This window comes from Phalacrocorax aristotelis, chromosome 16, assembly GCF_949628215.1.
Source record: "Phalacrocorax aristotelis chromosome 16, bGulAri2.1, whole genome shotgun sequence".
Lineage (NCBI taxonomy): Eukaryota > Metazoa > Chordata > Aves > Suliformes > Phalacrocoracidae > Phalacrocorax > Phalacrocorax aristotelis.
The window spans coordinates 10195083-10215982 of record NC_134291.1 but is presented as its reverse complement, the minus strand read 5'-3'; the positions used below and the strand labels follow the sequence as shown (position 1 = coordinate 10215982).

General features: G+C 42.6%; 1 protein-coding gene across 2 annotated transcripts in view; it reads left to right on the top strand.

The window, feature by feature from the left end:
* RAB11FIP4 (RAB11 family interacting protein 4) overlaps window positions 1-20900 on the top strand; it is a 124730-nt gene that overhangs the window by 41220 nt on the left and 62610 nt on the right. For both annotated transcript variants that reach the window (XM_075111123.1, XM_075111122.1), the window contains exons 2-3: window positions 2952-3039; window positions 11874-11962. In XM_075111123.1, coding sequence (XP_074967224.1) covers window positions 2952-3039; window positions 11874-11962 — 177 coding nt within the window. The remainder of the gene's footprint in view (window positions 1-2951; window positions 3040-11873; window positions 11963-20900) is intronic.

Below are 20900 nucleotides of genomic sequence, written 5' to 3'. Positions count from 1 at the left end.
AAGCTTGAAACAGCTTAATTTTAAGTAATGCCTTCAGTCTGGAATTAACTAGAAAGAGCTTTTGCCTTATCCCAGAAAGCTACTGGCAAAAATGCATGATCAAGTGCACTACAGGCTCGAAAGTTTGTGCAGATATGCAGGAATTTATGTACAATGCATGTGTATATATTAATGCACAAACTGTATGCAAGTATCCAACAGTTGATCAAATCCTTGTTGTCTCTGACCTGTGCAGGGAACTGTGATGATGAGCCCTGGCTGAAGATGTGAGTACTAGCGGCATAAATTCCATCAGGCTGTTCTGCAAGTTCTTCATCATCTCCTGCACTGATGTCAGTTATTTGTGTTATAAAATCTAATTGAAAACCTGCAAAATTAGATTTAGGGGAAACTGGAGACTGAAGCACTTTGCTCAAGTGATAATTTCATTTACTGTTAAGATATTGCTTAGACCTAAATGTGAATGTATTCTTTGTTCCTCCATAATGCGTACACCCAGGTATATAACATCTTGTTTAATTTGACTAAAAAATGTAATTGTATGTGGCTGAGCAACTGGTAGACTAAAATCATTGGATCAACTTTGAGAAATAAACTTAATGTGCAGATTCACTGGGAACACCCAGTGGCACTACTGTGTTATAGCACAATATTAAATAGTGTAGAGGCTTCCCAGCTGGCTGCAGGAATCTGTACATTAAAACCTAAAACACAATTTGTTGCCTTTTAGCAAAAGACCTACAGGAAATAGGATTCTCTAAAGCAACCCTGCAAGCATCTGAAATAGTATTTACTTGCATTACAATGATGGGAGCTTGCCATTGTCAAAGAGAGTTACAGGCTGATCTTGTAACCTAGAGGACTGGTGTCTGATTAGATTTTGTCGCTGCATCTGTGGGGGCACAGTTGCTCAGCTACTGGCCACACCAAGGTCTTCATTAAAGCCTTCAGAGCCAAGCTGAGTTATGCCAGCTGACACATCTGCCACTTATTTAAGCTACTACAGTGGTCAGGAAGACTTTCAGCTGTAAAATCTTGCAGTTCAACAGCCTGTTTGGTTATACTGTTTCGAATGCACCCAAAAAAAGTTTGAAGAAAGGAATTTGTGCCACCGCTTCATCTTTCTGTAAGATCTATGTTGTTTGTGAAGGTGAGCAGGGATAACAGAGACCCAGCTTTCCCGTATCAAGCATGTCTCTAGTTAATTGGTTTCAGTAAGGGTTTCCAGCTAGTCCTGTATGCATTAAATGCACACTACAGTTTCAGGTGAAGTGGCTATGTTTTGGAAACAGAAACATGTCTTCTGCTGCTATAAATTAGCAGGGCTACAGTAATCGCTTATGATCCAGATGTAGGAATTTGATCACGAGTCACACAATAGCTGACAGCTGGGCTCTGCTGCCCGGCTGGCAGGACTTGAGTTGTTGAAGCCTTCAGCAATAAGGAAGTTTTAAAAGGATTTCTAACTTGTCATGGGCTCTGAACTCATCATACAGCTCCTTATTGGCCCTGCCTACATGAGATGATTTTTTCTTCCCTAAGCAAAGGAGAGGGGAAAGGATGCAATTTCAGGATCAAATTGTTCCTTTCTCATTCAACATAGAATTTTGCTTGTGAGTAAAAATTTTGTCATTTTCTCATCCAGATTTGCTTGTACTAAACGAGGCCTTTGGGTGATAATGGCATTTATTGGAATAGAGAGAATTTAGAAGCACTGAGAGAATCTGAAGGGAGAAGTGCCATGCACACACATTACTGCAGTATCTGCAGGGCTTTAAGAAACTGCTACGGTTTTGCTAGTGTGTAAAAAAAAAAAAAAAAAAAAAAAAAACCAAAAAAACCAACCAAACAAAAAAACCAACCATAAAATTGAGAAACTGGGTCATCTGGATTCATTTGCTGCATATCTTTTCAGCTGGGCTTTTGTTGCTGCTCAGACTGACATATACGAGCTCACATTGTAGTCACCAGGATTGTGCATCATCCTACATGCCTGCTGTCCTTGCCTCCTACACTCATCTTGTTTATACTCCACGGTGTCTGAAGGGCCCAGATCAAGGTCAGAATTGTGCTGCAGCTGACTGTGAGCTTGCCTACAAGCAGCAAGAGGCTGCCTTTGCCTCGGTGAGGGTAGCTGCTAGGTACAACAGGCAAAGGCAGACGGACATGAGAGGGCTTATACAATGTCATGCAGCATATTTATCACAGAGAGGAGAACAGCCAGCTGAGGTGTCCCAGCACTGTGCCCATCTACCCAGACTGTTCTGCCTCTCTCCTTATTCTTCTTCACCTACTTGTTTCTCTATTATTTTATTCTAGACAGTACAACACACAACAGCCTTTCCTGTCTAGATGCTTTTATCCTTCTTCCCCAAAACCCTCCTGAAAAATCTGCCAGACCTTCTTTAGGGCAAACGCCAATTTGGTGGCTGTGTTTAAATTCAGTGTAATCTCATTTTACGGTGAGTAGTGATGAGAAAGGCTAAACATTGAAGATGAGATTATAAGCAATAAGCATATTGCTTGTTTGCATAGTGTACTGAACAGAACCATTCTCTGTATTATCACATGAATAACTTTTGATAAGAGGGACTGAGATCACTAGCGATTTAAGTCCCTATGAGCTGCATAGAAAGCAAGGGCTCCTAGGGAAGGAGGTTCTGTTGGCACCCTGCTCTAAGATGAGAGGCTAGGTCACAGATTCATTCATTTAAGCTCTTGTGATGCAGCTTTCTCCCAGCTGCAGAACTTTTGGTCGGAGCATGTGCCTTAGTCAGCACCAGATAATCCAGCTATAAGACATGATTTCTCCTTGCAGACCGATTTGTTGGCTGATTCAAGTGAACATTACAGGTATTCTTCTGCTTGGGGTCTTCTACAGAAGATATAGACCAACTGAGCAACAGATGATGCACCAAGCTCAACACATATCTTATGATCTTTTCTTTTAGGTGGCAAAACTGGCAAAATACTTGGACCCGAATGATTTGGGGAGAATCAATTTTAAGGACTTCTGTCATGGAGTGTTTGCTATCAAAGGTATGTACACATTTCTTAAAAATAATCCACTTCAGTTCCACTGATGTTCTCTGGTTGCAGAAAATGTAATGATCAAAGACATCCTCTCTTTTGACTGTGGTTATTTGTAGTGACAGTAGGGTAACTCTGGGAACAGAGCCAGTATATTTTTCCTTTTTGTGCATCTCATGTATCAATAGTGAGCAATGCTAGAGTTCCTACGTCCACAGGTGCTTGTGTGTTGGTTTACTGTTAGTTTTTCAGAACAAATGTGATGTGGTTTAAAGACAAATATAGCAGAATAAAGAGTAGCTTTGTGGTTAGCAGGCAGTACCAAAGTCTGATACTTCCAGGTTCTCATCTGGTTCTGCTGTTGATTTACCTAAGAAAGTTAGAGAGCTCTTGGGCTTCATTTTCTCCACTAGGAAATTTAAGACTATTATACTCTTCTTGAGGTACCTGCAAGGTATAGTTAATACATGTTTTCAAAGTACTGAGGGACACATGTTGGAATGAAAAGGGTTAATTACAGGTTGGCCATGCAAGCCCTGAAGATAGAGATCAGGTATATCAAACCCTCTCCTTTTCAAGGAAACACAGTCCTTGACAGAGAACATAGACATTATTATGCTTTATAGCTTAGCCAAAGGGCAACGAAGCAAACAGTGAGGAGAGACTTTAGCCATTTTGCTGCTGATTAGTTTTTTAGCTTCCCATAGCAAAATAATCCAGCCTGTCCTTTTCTGGACACATAGTATGTCCTTAGTAAAGTGCCAGCGTGCTGTCACAGTCCTCAGGCTTCACTTCAGGGACAGGGTGAATGTCACAGGGATAGTAGTATGATTCCAGGAGAAGCCTCTGGAGATTCTGCTACGATGAGATTATTACAAAGCCATAATGATGCAAGAATGCAACACCACAGCAATTTTAATTAAAGTTTACAGCAGCCAAGGACAGTGTATAACTATGTAAAATTAGTGAGAAGCTGCTCTCAGACCATGTTCATGGAAACACCTTCCAAAGTCCTACTGATGTGTTTGAGGAGAAGGCAATAGAAAGCCCAGAAGGAAAGTTAATACGTTACTGTGCAGACAGTAAAGTCTATACTAGAGGTTCTCCTCATCCAGGAAATGCTACAGCAAACTGGGTTCTGGGTTAAATAAGATGCAAGCTCTGTAAATCATCTCATATTCCTCTATAATTCACAGTCTAAAGACATGCACAAGTGCACAAAATGTGATCAGAAGGGGATCAATGTGACCCAGAAGAACATCTCTTCTGTAATAGCTGTGCCCTTGCCCACGGTGGGCAGTACCCTCAGTGAAGGAGGGGGCAGCTACATTTGCTTTACTGTGAGGGACAGCATGTGCATATTGACAGTTACTCGGCAGTGATGATGCCTTGGGAGTTTTCATCCTTGCTTGAGTTGTGGGAACTGATGCATATATTCATATCCTAAGGTCTAGTCCTGCAAAGGCATGACCAGACCAAACTCTCTGGAATACCTTGCACTCCAAGTTTATGGATAGCTTAAAGCCCTTATTATAGGCAGGGTCCAAATCATATGCTTAATGTGTATATTAGTATGACTATATTAACAGATACAGAGAAATCATCCAATTCTGCAGCATCACCTAGAGCTCTCTTAGCACATCATTAGCATTGTCAACACTTAAACACTTACACAGTGTCAGTGCCAAGCGTGCATAATCGCAAGACCAGTCGTATTTATTTCTCATAAGACATTGTTATGCATGCTTTCACAGATTCTCATTAGAAAAGCTGGTTATATTGCTCACCTCACAGCATGCAAGTTTTATTGATCTTTAGCTACGAGCCACACTTTTCTCAAAAAGTTCAGAAAGGGTATGTCTACCTTTCAGAATGGAAAGCTTCCACCGTGTTGTTACATCTCACTTTTCAGTGCAGTCACATCCCACGGGTGGCAGCAGGCTTGTTATCGAACAAAAGCAATTTGTCTTGGCAGCAACAGATTATAAATATGATTCTTTGACATCTTGGCCTAATGCAATTGCTTGGGGTAGTGTCATGGTTTAACCGCAGCCAGCAACTGAGCCACCCCCAGCCGCTCGCTCACTCCCCCCCAGTGGGATGGGGGAGAGAATCGGAAGGCTAAAAGTGAGAAAACTCATGGGTTGAGATAAAGACAGTTTAATAGGTAAAGTGAAAGCGAAACACACAAGCAAAGCAAAACACGGAATTCATTCCCTTCTCCCCATGGGCAGGCAGGTGGTCAGCCATCTCCGGGACAGCAGGGCTCCATCACATGTAACGGTGACTTGGGCAGACAAATGCCATCACTCCGAACATCCCCCCCTCCCTCCTCCTTCCCCCAGCTCTATGTGCTGACCATGACGCCATATGGTGTGGGACATCCCTGGGGTCAGTTGGGGTCACTGTCCCGGCTGTGTCCCCTCCCCACCCCTTGTGCACCCCCAGCCCCTCGCTGGTGGAGTGGGGTGAGGAGCAGAAAAGGCCTTGGCTCTGTGTAAGCCCTGCTCAGCGGTGACTAAAACATCCTTGTGTTATCAACACCGTTTCTAGCACAATCCAAAACACAGCTTCATATTGACTACTGTGAAGAAAATTAACTCTATCCCAGCCAAAACCAGCACATACAATCGGATTAACAGAGCAAAAGTAGATCCTACTATGAATCCAGTGGGGTTTTTTTCAGCAATGGAGTATGAAGCGGTGTTATTCTTAGTACTGGAAGCCGAATGTTTAAATTCAAGCTTCACTATCCTTGCCATATTTCTTATTTATGAGACTTCAAATGAATTTGTCTCATAGATGCTTGCCTTTGTAGTACACTGAAGAAATTTTTTGCTGCACAGAGGTGATGTAGTCGTTTTGGTAGTTCAGTGCCTTTAGTTTGTTTAAAGCATGAAGTTTGAAGCATCTAGAAAACCAGATTCAGATCTCAGTGGTAAAGAATTGACTTCTGTCAGTTTGAGCGTTTCAGATCCAGGTATGGATCTGAGTGAAAAACTAAATGTTGAACCTGAAAATATCGCAAACAGCAGAGCATTCAATGTCTGCTCTGTAACTGGTTGGTGGCAGCTCTTGCTGCAAGGAGAAACCCTAAACCTGGGGTCTAAAATCTGAGCTTGGCCTTTCTGCTCCATAAACCAGGGCATTGTTCACTCTTGCATAGTACAAATCAAAAGTGGTGTGTTCCTTTACAAATGGACATCAAGCCTTGCCTCCTCCTTAGTGCTTCTGAGATGGATAAACCTCATGACATATGAGTCATGTACCTCCACAGCAGCTTCTGGGACTGTCAGGTGGAAAAGGCAATTAATCTTCTTCAGCTGCTGAGTAGCAGAGCTGTGGGGAAGGATGTGCTGAGGAGTCACTAACAGCAGGGACCTTTGGAAGTGATGGAGAGGACTTTTTCAAGCAGAGGTATCTATGCTAGAGGGGACAAATGTGCTGGAGGAACTCATTCCCACCGTGTCTCTGGGGTGGGATACTGGACAGGCAGGGTGCTTTCTATTTATGGAAAGCTTTGCTTCTCTTTGCTGGTCCTTTGTGGATTTAAAGGAGTTTGCCTCAGCATCTGTAGTGAGCCCCTGCTGTCTAGGCTGCTTTCCCCACCCACTTGGGCTCTGCCAGAGTCAGGGACAGGCTTGTCATCAAATTTAAAGCTTTGCAGCAATTTCTTTGGAATGCCAGAATATGAAGGTTTTACTCTTGCTGAAGCTGCCCTCTCTGTCTGCTCACTGCATGGCTTTATTTCCAATAACTGCATCAGTCTGGAGAGCAATTTCCATCAAATAACACCTGTACCCTCTTACCTAGCAGCTGTGTCAAAGCCAGTATAGTCTAAGAAGTGGCACTGCTTAGAGGCTTTGAGAACATCAGAACATCACTCAAAGGCTGAATTCCCATTGATTTCAGCAGGGTCAGCGTGGGATCCATTACTGTTTGCTCAGTGGAATCAATGACTGTTTTTGCTGTACTGAATTTATTGTACTGATCCAGTAAATATTTTCTGCCACTTGTGATACTTAAAGGTTTGAGTGGAGCTGTTATTTCCAATGTGCTTTGCAGGCTGGTAGGTTCCACAGTCAGACGTGTTTGCAAGACTCTTGGTATGTTTAGCAGGCTCTAATTAAGTCTGACCTGTTTCTTCTATTTTAAGATTTATGTTGTCTTTCCAATAGTCTCCCTGCTTTGATATTCGACTTAAACCCCAAACTGACAAATAAAGGGTGAGCTCCCCCTGCTGACCTTGGTGTTGCAGCTCAGAGAGATGAGCGGGTACAGCACAAATAAAAGCAAATGTATTCCAACTTTACAGCTTATTTTAACCATGAAGACAACACTGGTCACCGTGTACTAATTGGAGGGTAATGGCTTTTGTAATGGGAGAGACTGAGCCATGTTAGCACAGAGCATTTGTGCAATAATGACTCTGTGCTTTAGCAGAATCACTGTTTTTTCAGATGAATTCATACAGCTTGTTTTTCTCCTGGAGTAAGAGAGTATTTACCTCATCTTGTAGAAGTGCTAAGGACATTTAAGTTATGCTCTGTTATGATATTTGAAAATGGAGAGTGGTAGGAGCTCCTTCATATTCATTAGCAGTGTGGAAGAAGCACAGCTGTGAATTTATATGCTTCCCCACCTGCAGTAATATCAACTTTTGAATCTTCAAAATAGTAACACAGACCATCATGTGCCTTCAAAAATGTCTTCTCTGTGCTTCCCTGGATCTTTAGGCATGAAATTACTGTAGATAGCTGGAAAGCTTCTAGATGCAGTCTTTATGTGAGCAGATAAAAGTTAAAAAGTAGATATGTTTCTCCATGAGTTCCTAGCAATTTTGATGAAAATTCCAAGAATACAGGTTTGCCCAAAGCTTTAAAGAAATGTTCAAAAAGGGAAGTTGGCTGTTCTGGTAGCTCGGACTGTGGTAGGTTATCTGGACTGTGAAAGAATACAAAAATAATATAGTATGAAATTTGATGATTTTTTTTTTTCCAAAACAAAGTTTTCCAACACAGAATAATTTTGGCCTTCTGTTTCACTGGAGATTTTTAATTTTTATTTGCTTTTATAGTTTCATTCAGATGCTCCAAACAAACATATTTCTTACAAAGCCAGTGCCGAGTTTTGACCATCTCTTTTAACTAACTTTAAAATCTAATTTGCAGTCCCATAGCTGCAAATAGTATTGCATCAGCTTTGCCCTGAAGATCCAGTATGGAATGAGAGGTGGATATGTTGCAGTCATGTAAAAGGATTTTATCTTTATTTGCTGAGCACCAGTATTTGTAATATATGCTAATACCTAAGACGAGGACAGCTGCACTAGCACGGGAACTTCAGTAAAGCACTGCATAAAACCTCAAAATCTTTGTGAACCCATTTGGGTTCGTAGCTATAGATCTCAAGCTTCACAGTACACCATAACTGGAGATAATCTGATTAATCTATCCATTCTTAAAAGAATAACTTATTGACAGGAGTGGTACTTGGGATGGCTCCCGAGAAGGACTGTCATGTAAATGTGAAGAGCTGAGCTCTCCTGTTGTAAATTTCCTGTAGCTGTTCAATGAACTGAAGTTGGTTACTCTTAAAAGTACTCAAGAGTTTTCTAAGACTCAACTAAATTTTACTAAATACAGCCTGAAACCATAAATTAGTCTAAAACACCATTAAAGATCCAAGGGTAGATAAAGTAAAAAGCTAATGCTCTTAGGAAAAAATGCCAGGAACCAACTACATTCAATTAGGTAACCAGATTTGATTTCCTATAGTATTAAAATTGCTTAATTGTCTGTGAAAATTGCCTGATGCAGTACGGGTTAAACTCCTTCTTGGAGCATTTGCAGGAAATCACTTTGCCGCAATTATGTTTATTTGTGGCCAGAATGTCTGTTTGCAAATTGGCTGTTTGTTGGGGTGTGAAAACCAATTTTTTTTAAAATGAAGCTGAAGGTAAATTTGTAAAATTATCTCGTAAGAGAAGTCATGCCTGGCATCCTGAGTGAGCTGAAAAAGTTAAAGGTTCATGTCTTCCCATTCAGTGACTTGCAACTTTCATCATCTTTGCATAGGACTAAAGATGATCCTGTCCTGCCTCTGGACAGCCAGCACTGTGTTTTGAGAGTTTACAAGTCTTAGCCAGGTATTTTCTAGAAAGGAAAAATCTTAGGTGGCTATTCTCACAAAAAGAAGGCGTAGATGTCCTAGTGGTTTTGATGCTACTAAAAATCCCTGTTCTGCAGCAGACTTCTGACCAGGGGCAGGTCACTTGCCATTTTACTTCACTTTGCCCTGCAAAGTGCAAGTAATTCCACGCTCATATGCTACCCCTAACCCAGTTCTGGCCAAACTAACTGTGTTTGCATATGCATTTTTAATATTAGGCTAAATAGTTTTTAACTCAGATAATTTTGATAGACCAGACTGGAAGGTGGCTCAGTGCTTTGTTAAACAAGAACGGATCCACAGAATCCCAGACTGGTGGGGGTTGGAAGGGACCTCTGGAGATCATCTTGTCCAACCCCCCTGCTTGAGCAGGCACACCCAGAGCAGGGGCACAGGACCGCGTCCAGGCGGGGGGTGAATGTCTCAAGGGAAGGGACCCCACAGCCTCTCTGGGCAGCCTGTGCCCCTGCTCTGGCACCCGCACAGGGAAGAAGTTTTTTCTCATGTTCAGGTGGAACTTCCTGTGTTCCAGCTTGTGCCCGTTGCCCCTTGGCAACGGTTGGGCACTACTGAAAAAAGCCTAGTCCCATCACCCTGACACCCACCCGTTAGATATTCATAGGTACTGATGAAATCCCCCCTCAGTCTTCACGTCTATGTGCCAGTCTTCTGCGTGATGCAGAGAAGCTGCCTCTGTGCTGGCTCATCAGGTGTCTTCAGCCAGAGAAGAAAATTCAGCAGCTTCTGGCCACTCTCATATTATGATCTGATAGTTAAGTTCTTTCTCCAGATACAAGATTGTTTCTGATCTGTGCCACCCTGCACAGTGATTTATATAATGCACAGCCCTTTAGAAGAGTGTTCCCCTGTAGAGGGCATCCTTTTGTGGAGCTGCAGCAGTAAATACAAAAGAGCTTGAAACTATTCCTGGGTTAGCTCCTTGCCCCTATCCACTGCCTCACTACAATTGCAGTGCAGCCTCCTTGCCAAGTGCTGCTGAAAAATGTAGATGAGGAAATTTTCCCAACCGTAGCAAGGGAGAGGGAACATCGAGCACATTAATATCTTATGATACGAGCAGGCATCCAAATGAAATATCTCTAATCAGCCACATAAGTGGCTTTCAGTTTTACCACTTCCTGGAAAATGAATTTATAGCAATAATGGGACATCTTAGTGCAGGAGGTCCTTAAAGTAGCCAGGAAGTATTCCTTCTCTTATTTGCAATGGATTATTTATGGACATATTGTAGCCTTGGGTGCATACTGCTGCACAGCTTGAAATATCCATCGTGGCAGTTCTGCAAGCTGAAGCAAGCGTGTTTCTTCTCAAGAGCGGTACTGGTAGCAGAGAAGCACCACATGTGCCAGACTAGACTGCTCTCTGTACAATTTGTTGTCCAGTGCCTTAATATTTCTGTACTGAGATTTGCCAGGGTAAACCTTGATTTTTCGTTGTTTTCTGTCTGGACTGTGACACACTAATTTAGCTCACTGGCATTTCCCAGGCTGCAAGCCAAAATATATTCTGGTAATAAGAAGACATGCACAGTATTTGAGACACTTCAGTGCCCCCTCTTTATATTATGCCCCTTGTGTAAACCTCTTGGAGTACTTGGAAAATTCAAATCATCATTTAGAAAAGGGAAGCAAAAGGTGAGCTATATTAGCACTGTTGCTGAAAACCACCAAGAAAGGTGATGAGTTTCCTGACAGTGTGTCAAACCCACGTTCCTGGTGGTAAGGAGTGGCCCAAAGAAAAGACCTGCACCACAGTCCTCCAGACTCAAGAGGTTTTGATTTGTGTCTTTACAGGGAAAAAGAGCAACAGAGAATTTATTCTTTAAACACAGTTCTTAACAGGAATAAAACCAGTGGCACAATCCTAAGATTCTTGAAGCCAGTGGGCTTCTTTCCATTGATTTGATGGCTGTAAGCTTCTGAAATAACCTGGCCGGATATTACTGCCTTCTGCAGCTCAACATGCCAAGTGCGGTCACTGGTAATTAATGGGGAATGAGGCATTTGGTGATTTTAGTGTTTCTATATTTGTCTCAGGTTTTCAGAGGAGAAAAGCACTGAGGGAAACACAGACATTGATTTTTCCAGCTGTTAATGTGGTTGTTAACAAAAACAAGCACAGAAGCTGAAAATCTCTGGTTGCCGTGCATAGACATTTGCTTGCCAAACACTGTGCGCTCTGTGACAGAGCTCTTTTTGAAGGGGAATTTGTGACATCCCTTTGTCACTTAGAGATAATCAGAAGCAATTCCACTGATGCTAATGTGCAATAGACACTGGCTCATGCCAAGCCTGCAAATCCAGTGTTTCGTTTCAGAGTTTTGGGTTGGTCAGGGCTGGGTTTCTATCCCGCAGGATAATTTACCAAGCCAAGCAATGTTCAGCTTTCATTTTCACTGCAGTGTAGCGTCCATGCTGAGAGTCAGCATTAGTGTAATTGCACTTATTTAAGTGCCATGTTCTAAATATGCGTTGTGCAGAATTCTGGAGGCAGAACTTTGTTACAGCTATTTAAACATATTCCAAAGCTGGCTTTCAAGGTTTTGTGCACACAGATTAGCTACAAATCTGTGTTTCTTCCTCCACTGTCCATGCAACCTCTGGGAAGATAAACTTGCAGCCTGACAATTTGCTTTTGTTTCCTTTCGCCAGGCTGTGAAGAGTTACTAAAAGATGTCCTGTCTTCTGAAAACTCTGGGCCTCAACACTACGAGCCACAGTATATTGATTACTACTACCAGGTAAGAGAAGCACTAATTCTGTCTCCTGTTAATGGGCCGAGGAAGCCTCTGGAGTGATATGTAGCTGAGTCATTGTAATTGCTGTTGGTTTACTTGGCCTGCTGACTCGTCCTTCCTAGATTCATGACTTTTAGGAAGTATTCCACACTGGTTTAAGCTGCATTTAACACATGGTAGCTGTCAGCTGGTGTGACAGTACTTAGGACTTGGATAGCATTGCTCTAACAAGCCTCAGTATTCGCTTGGCTGTGAAGGGAGACTTTGCATTCAAGCTCGCTGGCACCACACAAGTGGAAAACACTGATTTGTACCTAATTAAATCAGTCAAATCTTGTAGGTGAACAAGTCCTCAGAGACCTTCTGCAGATAATAAACAGGGACTCAACAGCTGTTGGGAAGCAGAAACAATACACCTTTGGTAACCTTGATAGTATTTTGGCTGGTGGGTATAGCATATTTTCAAACCATTAAAGATCTGCATCTGTATCCTTAGTTTGACAGTGTCTGCGCAGTGTAACAAGAGGACAATGTTAAGTTTCCTTTAAGCATCTGTTTGTCTCTCCATCTTACTTTGGTTTTATCACCTCCATTCTTGTAAATCCTTAAGATTAAAAGTACAGTTAGCATTGTAGATTGAGATAAGGATTGCATGTCAGTGGTGTTATGAGACTACAAGTGATCCTGATCAGTAGGGAAAGCATTTGACTTTCCCAGGTGATGAAGTGTGAGAATACTCATGTATTGAGGAAAGACATATGATAAGCATGCTGGTGTTACACCACTTCATGGTATTAAACAAAATGGTTTCCACTGTTCATACAGAAAGTGTAAAGACACTTCCTTCACCTCAGTGCAGATGTCGTCTGTCACAAGATGGACATGACTGCAAACAGGAGAGCAGAATTAGGTCTAAACTTTCTGAATAGGGAAGAGTTGTCTGGGCTTATTGGCTCTTTTTGCTTGATGAAAATGACAGGCTGGTTTCAGCACCCAAGCTGTTGCAGGCTGACACCACCATCACTCTGCTTGTTTCTAAAACCCCCTTTTTTTGCAGCTGATGGCATAGGTACCCGCCATGCTGTTGCTTGGTTACCTTAATAGATAACCTAAACCAAACTCCATGTTTTGCAATAATAATATAGCCTCAATGATAGAGGCTATAAAATGGAAAGCAGGCTTTCTGCAAGCACTAGATGTTCCCCTATTGCTATGCAGATATTGCAGGCTTGTTCTGACACACTTTGAAGGCAGGCAGCACGGTCATTGGGTCTTCATTCCTCAGGGATTTCACATCTGCTGTCACCCAAAGATGTGTTGTGGAGAGTGCTTGAAGACTGTGAGATGGCTGCAGACTGCACCACTCCCTACATCTACCTGCCAGGAGAGCCTGAGGGTGCGGGCTGCAGTTGCTAATCCTGATAACATCTGATGAGTTTCCCATGCGAGTTCTAGATTTGTGCCTCTGGGAGAGGAAGGGGACAAAAGGTGACTCTTCCTGTTCAGAAGGAGTTGATCTGGCAGTGCTGTGGTGGAAGCCTTGCTGATCACTCCTGTGTAGGACTTCTGATGTCCACCAGCCACCCTGTAAGGTCTCTGCAGTGGGCGACACTGCAGAGTCCAGCAGCCGTGTTTGCCCACTTTAATTGGGCCAATAGAGTAGTTGTGCAGCCCCTGTGCAGAAACAGGTTCTTCTCCACCTGCCCCCAGGGCACATCTGCCCCGGTACCGTGGTAGGGAGAGGACAGGAAACAGTGCGCGTTGTTGTACACCCCGTGCTTATCCCACAGCTCCTCTGCACAGCTGTCCTCCAGAAGGGATTGTTTCATCTACAATCTCGAGGTCTTTCAGGTGCAGTTCAGAAACTGTTCGCTAGATGTCAGTTAAAGACTGGCAAAAGGCTGTGAACAGGTTCTGTACTCCCTTTAAGGATCCTCTGCTATGTCAGAAAGTTGGAGTTTTAAATCTGATGAAACATAGGAGAATTGAGGCCCAGGTAGATTTGAGGTTATTACCATTGGTGAGATTTGTTCCTAAAGAAGCACGTACTGAAAACATGAGCTCTCCTTGCATCTCCCCGACCTTATTGAGTGTGAATTCCTAGTGATGTAGTCAAGTTTATGGGCAGCTCCCAATGGCATAAATAGTAGTTGCCTGTCTAATCTGATTTTCATCCCACTATACCCTTTGAGTGTCTGTCTAATCCTCAGGTGCAGTCAAATTCACAGGCAGCAGAAGGATACATCTGCTGTGATGGCATGAATAGATATTTTAAAAGGAATGCATCTCTTTTATTCCACCCAAGTACTTACACAAAGGCAGGTACTGAGCTGGATCGTTGTTATGCTGTCTCTGTATTCACAATGTGATTTGAGAGGAAGAGGAAGAAGAGATTTGTCCTTGTCATGTTATTTCCCCTGTCCCTGCTTTCACTGTTGCTTCCCCTCCCAAGTGCCCACTCCCTGTATTGTAGCTTTCCAAAGTCCAAAGGCAGAAGCCTGAATAGGTGAAGGTAATGCCAAGAAGTGGGATGAAGTGGCAGGAGCCACACTAAGGTGCTGAACTCATCCGGCTGTTTATGTATGTTGAGTCAAATGGGGAAGAAGACACTGCCAAGCTTCCAGGCTTTAATTGCAACCAACTGGATGCAATTTATTTAAATTGATACATAAAATCTCCTGATACCAGGAGCTTGGGGTATTTCATTTGACATTTTCTAAATGGTCTGCTTTTACTTTTTTTTTTCTTCAGTGTAAACAAGAACAAAAGCTGACAAGCTTTTAATAGCTAAAAACTTTGTCTGAAAAGGAGAACAAAATTTGCATATTGTATATGCAATTTAAAACACAAAGACCATTCCATGGAAGTTTTCTAATGGTCTATAATGAGAGGCTGTGTCACTGGTATTTCAGATGACTGGAGAGCTCTTCCTTTGAGCTCAAGTCTGTTAAGGTGTGATACGCAGAAAGCAAAGAGCAGCACTTTGTTACTACAGGACTGTCGGATCAGGGGGTAATCTCCCATTGACTTCCATCAGCATTGAATCAGGCTGCAAAGAGTATGTTAGCACATACAGAGAAAGCTGGTCCAAAGAAACTTAGGAGGATGGGATTACGGTTAGGAACTAGCAGTTGTAGAGCTTCTCACCTCCAGGATCTACAAATAAACCTGCTCCCTCTGTGCCCGAATTCAGAGTCTGTTGGTTTGGTTACAGTCTGTATTGTGCTCCATTTCTGGCACTGCTTCAGTCAAGTACTGTTTAGTAGCATAATTTCTGTCTCTTACAGCCTTTAGATAGAGATAATAGAAATGCTCTGAATTTGCCAGAAGCCAATTTATCGATCCGGAATTCCTTTCACAGTGTTTGCTGCTATGGCCTCAACTCTTGTTTTGGCTCCAGCTTGAAGGGAGGCAGAAGTCTCCCTAGTCCACTGTGCAGGATTTGCTTTGTGGCAAGCATGTGGTAGCACTTCCGAGCCCTTGGCTAGCCTTTTGGAGATGGTAACCAACAGAAAGTCCACAGATGAAGTATGTGTGTGAAAACCCAGACCCAGATTCAGCCATCTCAAACAATGCAAAGTGCCTGGGTCTAGTATTTCCGAACGGCTGGCTCTGGGCCTTCCCAGGCACCTAGCCAGCTGGGAGCGCTAGCCACAGGACTCAGACGGAATTAGGCTGGCTGCAGCTGCAGCTTCCTTCCTGTGTTGCAGCCCCTGAGAAGCAGGAACCTGGGTCTAGGTGCTCTTATCTCTGAGCACCTAAGTTTGGGGAAAAGGGAATCAGCAACAGGAGCTGGATTTTTCAGCTCTTCACCCGGTGTATTTTGGCTGTTCAGGTTTGAAGGGAGCCTGAACCTAGATCACTGGAATAGACGACGGAAGAGGAGGTTGAATGACAGATCTTAAAGCCTCTCACCACCAGGTAGCAGGATACCTGTTTGAGTAGCTGCTTATGAAGGGACAGATGAGATGTATTTTTATGTGTGAGTAATTGCTTTTTCATCTGAAATCAAATGGCTAAATGCCGTAAATGCAAACCAGTGGAAGAGCATGTTGTAAGATACAATAATAGCAGGGTCCTTGTTTTAAACAAGGCTGTTTCTTATGAATTGTTGCTGTATTGGGTTGCTGCTTTCCATTTCTTTGCTGCCCTACCTGTAAATAAGAGAGCAAATCTGTCTCTTAACAAGGTACAGGATGATTGTTGTGTGTCAAAGAATGAGCTGCCTTTTCAGTCCTGTGTGTGTTTGCCTGCCTGCCAAGTGATTAATTACACTGTATGAACAGCAGAAAAAATGTTGAAACATGACAAATAAATTGTGTTTGCCTCTGGGATAGAGCTGGAGCTACTAGCTAATCTGTTGCTTTGAAAATATTTTCAGTAGCAGTTACGAGTCCCCCACTGGCTTCTGAAGTGTTTTCCCCACTAGCCTAACACCTGTGTCAGAACAGAGGGGGCCTTTCTGCACTTGAAAAAGACTGTGTTCCAAAAGGATCTTGGAAGAACCTAGCAGTCTGAGATACAGCTGGACTGAGGAAAGGTTATGGGCCATTTGCATACGTCTCTTTTGTCTGACTGGAATTGCAGTTATTATCTCTGATTGTGCTGTCTCTTGCTATTTATTGAAAAGCAAAGCCCAGGAAACCATTGAATATTTTATTGAACTTAAATTTGCAGTTCTCTACTTCTTGTTTCCATCCTAAATAAAGCTCTCGGGGATTTTTTTCCACTGAGGACATGCCTTTCACCAGGCATACCAGCAGCTGCCGCGATGCTAGTTTGCTAGTGAACAAATCCCTCTGCGTCACTTCCATAGAGAGGAGCAAGCAAAGACATCGAATCTTACCTGAGCCTTGCTGTCTTACTTGAAATCCTACATTTGTCCTATCACTTGTAGTTTCCCAGAAGCCTTTTCTCCCCCGATTGGGGTGGTGTCAACAACGAAGACAATGACAGTCAAGAAATAGTACTAACCTGATGCCACAAGTTAATGCAGATCTTTACTAAAGACAGCACCGCGCATCCTTCAGAGCTTGGCTGTTGACGTATTTTTATCTTTGGTGCAGACTTGGCAGCACTGATCCCCTAACAAAATGTCTTTGCACATGGTTTGCTCTGGGTCTGTGCACCCTTGCCATACTGAGCTCACTCTTCCTTCTGGAAGCTGAAGCAAAGCTTGAGTGAAGGATGTCAGATCTAGTGGGGAAACTTTGCAGAGCCTGTAATCAGAATTTTTTTTTTTTTTTTTTTCATCTCATATACACTGTGTTTTGAAGCAGTGGCTCCATCTTGATCATTGAGTTCCCAGTGTTCTTGGGCAAAATGATTGACCTCATTTGTCAGGTGGGTTTTCTTTATAAGATTTTTCCTAACATTAAACCAGATGTTGCCTAACTTAATGCAAAACACATCTTTCCTCCTGCCTTCTGTGGTAGCATTGGCAGAGACACTCCTATCTTAGCAGAGGCAAAGCATCTAAGATGTTGTTAAGTTGGAAATACCTTTCCAACCAATAGCAAAGAGAAAAAAACACCCTGTGTGGTAAGGAGAAACAATATTAAACACAGCAAATGGAAGGGGTTTTTTTTTCCTGTTTCTTATCAGCCTCCAGTCTTCGCCACCACCCACACTCTCTCAGTCATTCTTGGCTCCCATTGTGTTTTCAGCCCTGCAGGTGCTCGGTGTCTGCCTTGCGTGTGAGGACGTCCCTCTCTGTGCTTGAGACTCTTGGGGTGTTTATGTTACACAGCGATCAGCACAGTGCGTGTTTGCAAATTGCTTCCCTTACCAAGCTGCTGCTGGGCTCTTCTGTCCTGCTGTCTCTGTGGCACCCGTGCTGTGATTATGAGCAGCTCATCCTAACATCTTTCTTCAAGAAACTGGGAGAGAGGCTGCATTTTCATTCCTGCAGTAGTCAAACCTGGGACATGCATGTCCCCCAGTACTTCAGCTGGGGAATGTTCTGGCTTGAGCCTCTCTCTTGGGTGTGCCAAGAGAAGCAGAAGTTTCCTGCTGCTTCCAGACCATTTCCCTGGTCTCATCTAGAAGTCTGTTTTATATTTGGTGCTCCTGTATCTGCCATTTTTCCTTCCTCTCAGCTTCTGCTGCATCCCCTGGGAAATGAGTACACTCAACATCTCCAGGGATGGCCTTCTGGGAGGCCCAGCCTAGGGATCGATCCCAGCCCCTGCTGAAATCAGTAGAAAGGCTTCTCAGACTGTGACAGGAGTTAGGTCAACACCTTGGGCTGTTTCTGAGGTGGTTGTTGCCCAAATCCCTTGCTGGAGAGGGTAGGAAGAAAAGCTTGACAAAGCTTGATAAAGCACAGCCATACAGTTACAGAGAGAAAAAAGTCCGTGTTCCTAGGTAGGACTAGGCAGGTTTATACACAGGCAACACATTGTCTGCACTGATGAGATGTTTATTGTAACTTCTACGGGCAACACTCTCACCAGTTCATTTTTTCCTATTTTTTTCAAGCATCAGAAAGCAACATTAACTACAACTGCCGAGAAACCCTCAGTGAACAATTACCAAGAGCAATGAAGAGCACAGCGTGCCCCCATTTGGGACTAATTTACATGGAAATTGCCTGCTTTCACCTGGCAATATTCTGAATTATACTTTTTTATGTTTGTGCATACATGCAAAAATAAGAGTCCTTGGTACAAAACACCTGCATAAAAATAATCTACCTCTCTGGCTGTTCAAGATGATTATGAAATGCTGCCCTGACGAACTGCTGTACAGAGAATGAGCAGTTTTGCACTTGGGGCAAGGTAGGCATCTTGCGAGAAAATAAATGCTGACTCCTCCAAAACAGCCATAAAAGAGATTGAGGATTACTTTCTTTTTCAAAACCAGTTTGAATTTTCATTTTGATGGAACATCACACACTGCCATTTTTAAAGGGGAAATTACTTTTTCCCTGACTTGTTTTTGCTTGGTTGTTGTAGAAAACACACATAAAATAATACAAAAGAAGTGAAACATTCTGGCCCAGCCAAAAAATATTTCTTCCCTTTCTCAAAATGTGTTTTGGATTTTCTTTTGAGAAAAATCTGAGATTTTGACCTTCTTATCCTGAGCTGGGCCAAGAAAATATTTTGAAATCTAAGAGCTCCCAGTCTGGGAGAAATGTTTTCCCACACACTTCTTGCCACGACACCCTGGTAGATGGGCTTTGCTGCCTCCAAATGCAATCCCATGGTCTGAGGCCAGCATGAGATTCTGCCCAGAGCTTGCGGGGGTGACCCCAATAGAGATGTTGCTTGCATTTCCATAGCCCTCGGAACCGAGTATCTCAGTGCAGTAGAGTTTACTCAGATAGTGCCATCTTTTTGGGGTGAGGAAGCTGGGCTGAAGTTGTGTATGTCAGTGTTTTTTCACAAATTATGCCAGTTAAAAAAACAGCTGGTTTAAATTTTAAGCACCTGCTCTTGCAGCTGAACTACTGACCTCCTGTAATAGAAGCTTAAATCAATGAGGGACCAAACATTCACTTCCCACAGGCGCTTGTCTGAGTCAAAATTTACTATTTTAGGGCTATATTTGTTTTGAAACAGGTGGAAGCGTGACTGCCAAGTTCAGCCATCTTTGCTGTGACAAGGGATAGAGATGAAGTTCCAACTGTAGTGTCCTTCCAGGCATCTGAAGGAAAGTCACCTCATGCGTGTGTACTTGTTTTTATCTATGACTCTCTTTTGGGTATTTATTTCTGTTCTGTGGCCCACATAGGGTTTTGTGTAGCACTCAAAAGATTCACCATTTGAAAGTCTGTCACCTGTCTCTTTGACAGAACCTCTGTTTAATAGACATTTTCTGTGTCATCCCTATTTTTTGTTTCTGAGGCATTATCTTCAAGGTTTTAATCTGCTGATTTTCTGCTTGAGCACAGTTTTGGGGGTGGTTTTTCTGGAACTGTCAGTTGCCATGGCAAAATATTCCTCCCATCCTCGTCTCTCTATGGAAAAACCAGTTTAGGCTGTGGCTCAGTCTTTGGGTAGTGCTGTGAAATGATTGAAAGCTAAAAGTTGATCTCTTTCTGTCGAGGAAGTCGCATCCCTATTGATTTAACCCTTCAGGTAAGTATGGCTTTGAGGTTTAGTCCTTTTTGCCTTTTGTTTGCTGTACTGAAATTTAATTTGTGATTTGTCTTGAGTACAGCATTATTAAGAACATAAGCAAAAGAAATATTATGACAGCACTCGCTGTGTACTGTGTTCCCGTAAAGACATACAACTGCTCAGTCAGAGGGTAGTGAACAAGTCTTGACTCTGATATATGGCCTTTGGGGAATACTAAAATATCCGTAATAAAAGTAGCTACGTAAGAGGTAGTGCACATAGCGTTCAGTGGGTTTCTTGACACTTGTGTGACAAGATGAGGCTATCTTTGCCCTCCAGTTCATAAACTTGAAACTGGCTCGCTCTTTTGGTGGGCTTTTTGTTTGTGGGTTTTTTGGTTGTTTTTTTTTTTTCCTATTCTGCTTCATATCTTTTCTCCTTGCTGCTTGGGGAAATTTGTGCTGAATTTATGGAAGATTTTTGGGACACAGAGCATTCTTCTTGGAATATTTTCAGTGGGAAGGCTGTGAAATTGAAATACAAGAATTTTTTTTGAGTAAAAACCATTGGTTTAAGTAGGTTTTTCTTTTTTTCTTTTTTTCATCAAAGGAAAATTCTGTGTAGACCTGTAAAAGCTGGTTGATAAAGCCAAGATTCCAGGTTATTATGAAACTGTAGAGAGAAAGTCAACCACAAAGATATGTTCTAGCTAAACAAAACCAGCAAAATCCCTCATTGCAGAAGAAAAAAGAAAAAAAAAAAAATTTTGCTGCTTCTTTTCTGCTTTCCAGCCTCTCTGACTGAACTGAGAGCAATGTATTTTTTTGGAGGCAGCTTCTCTCATTTTTCAGAACAGAAGAGCTGCACATACTGCT